The sequence below is a fragment of the Juglans regia genome, chromosome 7 (assembly GCF_001411555.2).
Source record: "Juglans regia cultivar Chandler chromosome 7, Walnut 2.0, whole genome shotgun sequence".
Lineage (NCBI taxonomy): Eukaryota > Viridiplantae > Streptophyta > Magnoliopsida > Fagales > Juglandaceae > Juglans > Juglans regia.
The window spans coordinates 27,239,283-27,243,768 of NC_049907.1; the positions used below are offsets into that span (position 1 = coordinate 27,239,283).

Here is a 4,486-nt window from a genome sequence, read left to right on the forward strand (position 1 = left end):
GAACCTGTGCAGACAGGTGGGCGAGAAATATGGGAACCCTTGAATCTCCTAACCGCAGGCATGAAGAGGCTTAATAGGGAAAGTTAACAGGATAAAGTGAGTTAGGGAGCCACGCCGCATTAAAGGATTCTGACTAAACGAACAGTTGAAGTGACATGGACTTATCGAAGCCAAGTATAAGCTGTCCCCACCCGAAAACCTAGTGTAAAAGCAAGCCCTCAGGTACGAAGAACTCTCTCTAATTCCTAAAAACTCACGCATGAACTACTAAAGAGATATACTGACTTTTGCATCAGAGGCTCCCCGACCACCACCAAGGCCCCACCATTCTCCATGTTTTCTTAAGTATGCAGGTGAAAGACTTAAGACTTGAGTTGCTGGAACCCGGCCCAAAGGCGTATGAAACACGACGTTAATAGCGGCGCCCGTCTGTGGGATCTCCATAGACTTCATGTACCCCTCGAATGCCTGCGATGACTCGTTCTCAAATAACTCAGGGACAAGAAGAAGCAACGTCAACAAACATGGAAGCAAATATCATCGCGATGGAACAACTGGCAGTAAAGTTAACTACCGAAGTAGAAACTCTTCGAAGAGAAAATGAGATGCTCATGGTAGCCACCAACAGACTAGAGAATGATGCAAGACCAAGTGACAACGAGCACGTAGGATCCAAAAATGCAGGAGAGGGAGGTGATGCGGAAAAAGAAAGAAGAAACACGCACAACGAGCTACGAAACCTCAAAGGGAAGTACAAGGAGATGGCAAAAAACATGGGCACGTCATCTTCAATAGACCAATTTCTCACCAGCTCTGGCGTACCCTACAACAAAGAGATGATGGTTGTGCCCTTACCACTGAAGTTCCGAGTTCCCCTCATGGACATGTATGATGGGGCCAGAGATCCTCTTGAATACCTGAAAAAACTTTAGAGCCCACATGACCCAGCTTGGTATCCCAGGAGAAGTGGTTTGTAGAGCTTTCCAACTTACCTTGAAGGGTCCGACAAGAGTATGGTCCAGGTTCATGCCACCTGGGTCCATAAACAGTTTTGAGGAGCTGGCTCATATATTCCTCACACAATTTATGGTGAGTAGAAGAAGAAGACGCTCCGCGACATATCTCTTTACCATCAAGCAGGTGGAAGATGAAGATTTGAAAGCATACCTATCTAGGTTCAACAAAGAGTGTATGACAAACGACCAAGGCGAGAAGATAACTTTGGCAGCGCTTTTAGGAGGACTATGGCCTCGGTCCCAATTCATGGATCAAGTAGACAACTTCATTAACACTGAAGCTACACTCCGAGCCTTGACCAAACCAAGAAAAAAAGAACTGGAACATGCAGACAGAAAAGGGAAGGCACCAACCAAGAGCAAAGCTCGCTAGAAGTTGGAGACGGTACCACATGACAACAGGAGAGAGGAAGCCCCTGCGAGAGGACTAGGGTTTCAATTTGATTGGACGACGCTCAACATCCAGAAAAACAATCGGGAAGCTGCCCAATAAGACAGCTACAGGAGCACTAGTCGCCAATATAGCACCTACCATCAGTCCACCACTCATAAAACAGAAGACTGCATTACCTTGAAAGAGAAAAGAGAGAAAACTGGGCGACCGAGGCTGCGGTATCCTCCCACCCAGAGACTAGAGCAGGAGGGGAGAAGGAGATCACGAGAAATAAGTGCTGAGAGGGCTGACAGGCCAAGGAGGGAAAGGAGCCCAAGATAAAGGGAAGGTGCACAGAGACCCCAGGACAATCGCCCCGCGCACCACTTTAGGAAGTGCCGCCGTTGGGGGAAATCAAAACCATCGCGCAAGGATTTGCTAGTGGGGGCGCAACCTCATCCAGTTAGAAGGTGCATGCCAGGCAAGCGAGATACCAAGAAGTGTATTTGGCACAGTACCGCCCTACCAAGTACAGGAGAAACGAACAAGGCCCCGCCATTTCCTTTGGAGAAGACGACGAGGAGGGCTTCTCTATCCACATGACGACGCCCAAGTGGTGACTATGCTGGTCACCAACTTCACCACTAGAAGGATCCTTGTCGACAATGGTAGCTCTGCAAACATCCTCTACTGGAAAGCTTTTACCTGTATGGGGATAGACACTGCCCAACTCCAACCAGCTCCCATGCCACTCAAAGGTTTTTCTGAGGAAATGGTCTTGCCGGTCGGGACCATCACACTGTCAGTCTCGGCAGGTAGTGCCCCTTGTATGGCTTCTGTCATGGTCGAATTCTTGGTTGTAAATGCTCCTTTGTCTTACAACGCCATAATCGGTAAGCCTACCCTCAACAGCCTAAGGGCAATGACGTCAACCTACCACTTGAAGATGAAGTTCTCGACTCCTCTGGGAGTAGGGAAAATACGAGGAGAGCAGGTCTTGGCACATGAGTGTTATGTGTAGGAATTGAAGCCTAGGGGCGGCGGAGTGCATGTGGTCCACACCCTTGAACAAACTGCTGGAGTTGATCCCTTTGAACCCAAGCTGCACGAAACCCACCGCCAGGATTGGTAGTGGGATGAATTTCAAAATGAGGAGTGTCATGCAACAACTCCTCATGGAACACCATGATCTCTTCACCTAGAGTCACGAGGACATCCCCGTAATTGACCCAAAGATCATACAATACCACTTGAGCGTGCACCCCAAAACTAAAGGAATAAGGCATAATCGCCAAAACTTCAGCATAGAGAATAATGCTGCCATCACCATTGAAGTCGATCAGTTACTCGGGGCAGGCTTTATACGGGAGGCCCATTACCTGGACTAGTTTCCAACATGGTGTTGGTGAAGAAGCAAAATGGCAAGTGGAGAATGTGAGTTGATTTCACCGACTTAAATAAGGCTTACTCAAAAGATAGCTTCCCGCTACCCTAGGTCGACCTGATCGTCAACTCCACGGCGGGTCATTGCCATGAACCCGGATGATGAGGAGAAAATCGTTCATCACTGATCAGGGTTATACTGTTACTCTGTCATGTCGTTTGGGCTGAAAAACAAGGGGGGTACCTACTAGCGGCTGATAAACCGTATGTAAAAAAATTAAATCGAGAGAAACATGGAGGTCTATGTGGACGATTTGCTAGCAAGAGCGGAACCCCTGAGTAACACCTAGATGACCTCCGTGAAGCCTTTACAGTATTAAGGCAATACTGGATGATGTTGAACCCAACGAAGTGTGCCTTCGATGTAGGCTCTAGGAAATTCTTGGGTTTCATGGTGTCTGAATGGGGAATAAAAGCTAATCTAAAGAAAGTGGAAGCCATACTCCGCATGGCTCCTGCTCGAAGGTGCCAAAGCCAATACCCGTAGGAAGAACTGACGTCAATGGGCAGGTGGAGGTGACCAAAAAGACACTGATGGGAATACTAAAAAAGACACGTAGCGACCGAAAGGGCGCTTGGGCGGAGAAACATCCCAGAGTTCTATGGGTGTACCGGATCACAGAAAGGACCCCGATGAGAGAAACCCCCTTCACCCTCACCTACAGTTATGAGGTGATGCTACCAGTAGAGATCAGTTTCCCTACCTACAGGATGCAACACTTCGAGCACAACTTCAATGACGAACGATTAGAAGAACAACTTTGACTTGCTGGAGGAGGTCAGGCTTGAAGCAAAAGTAGGAGAGCCGTTAACAAGACGAGAGCAAAATGATGCTTCAACAAATGTGTACGACCAAAGGCATTCAAGATCAGGGATCTCTTACTAAAACAGACGGGAACAACTACCTGAGACGAAAGAAAGCTGGGCCCTCAATGGGAAGGCCCGTATGTGGTCACCGCCAACAACCGTTCGAGCTCCTACTGGCTCTAAGACTCCCAATGGAACGAGCTGCCTCACCCCTGGAAAGTAGAGCACTTGCGAAAGTTTTATTACTAGAAACGTTTATGACCTGTAATTTACATCTTCATATCAACGATGTATACTCTATTAATAAAGTGTGACTTTTCAAGAATAATACGTATCACCTATCCCGTGGTGGAGAATAGGTCAGCCCTCAATTACCTGAAACTTACCTTCCTTATGGTCGTCAACAGACGGGAGTGGGTCCAGTCCCAAACTGCCTGGTAACTTACCTTCCCACGGGGTCCTAAAGGGTGAAATATGCCTAAGGCCATCTTCTCCCTCCATGACGGAGAGTGGGTCTAACCCCTCAGCTGCCCGGCAACTTACCCCAACTTCAACCAAGACAAAGAGTGGGATCAGCACTGGCCTGACCCAACACTTACCTTCCCTGTGATGTGAATGGGCGGGAGTGGGTCCAGTCCCATACTGCCTGACTACTTACCTCCCCATTAGGGCTGAAAGGTGGGCAGGTGACCCAACCTCCCTATCGGCTGCCCGACAACTTAACCTGCCTCTATCATGGTGAAGAGCGGACTGGCTACTCAGTTGTCCAACACTTACCTCCCCGCAAGGTACCAACGGGATGAGTTACGCCCGAAGGTTGCTTTATCCCCTTGTTGTGGAGAGCAGC

At 48.5% G+C, this 4,486-nt stretch overlaps 1 protein-coding gene across 1 annotated transcript; it reads left to right on the top strand.

The window, feature by feature from the left end:
* The first annotated feature begins 2,011 nt into the window (after positions 1-2,011).
* On the top strand, positions 2,012-2,410 carry LOC108985626. Its single transcript, XM_018957988.1, has one exon. It carries the CDS (start codon positions 2,012-2,014, stop codon positions 2,408-2,410), a length of 399 nt encoding a protein of 132 aa, XP_018813533.1.
* The last annotated feature ends 2,076 nt before the right edge of the window (positions 2,411-4,486 follow it).

What these genes read in the sequence shown, in the direction of transcription:
- LOC108985626 (XM_018957988.1), top strand. Translation starts at nt 2,012, where the DNA reads ATGCTGGTCACCAACTTCACCACTAGAAGGATCCTTGTCGACAATGGT.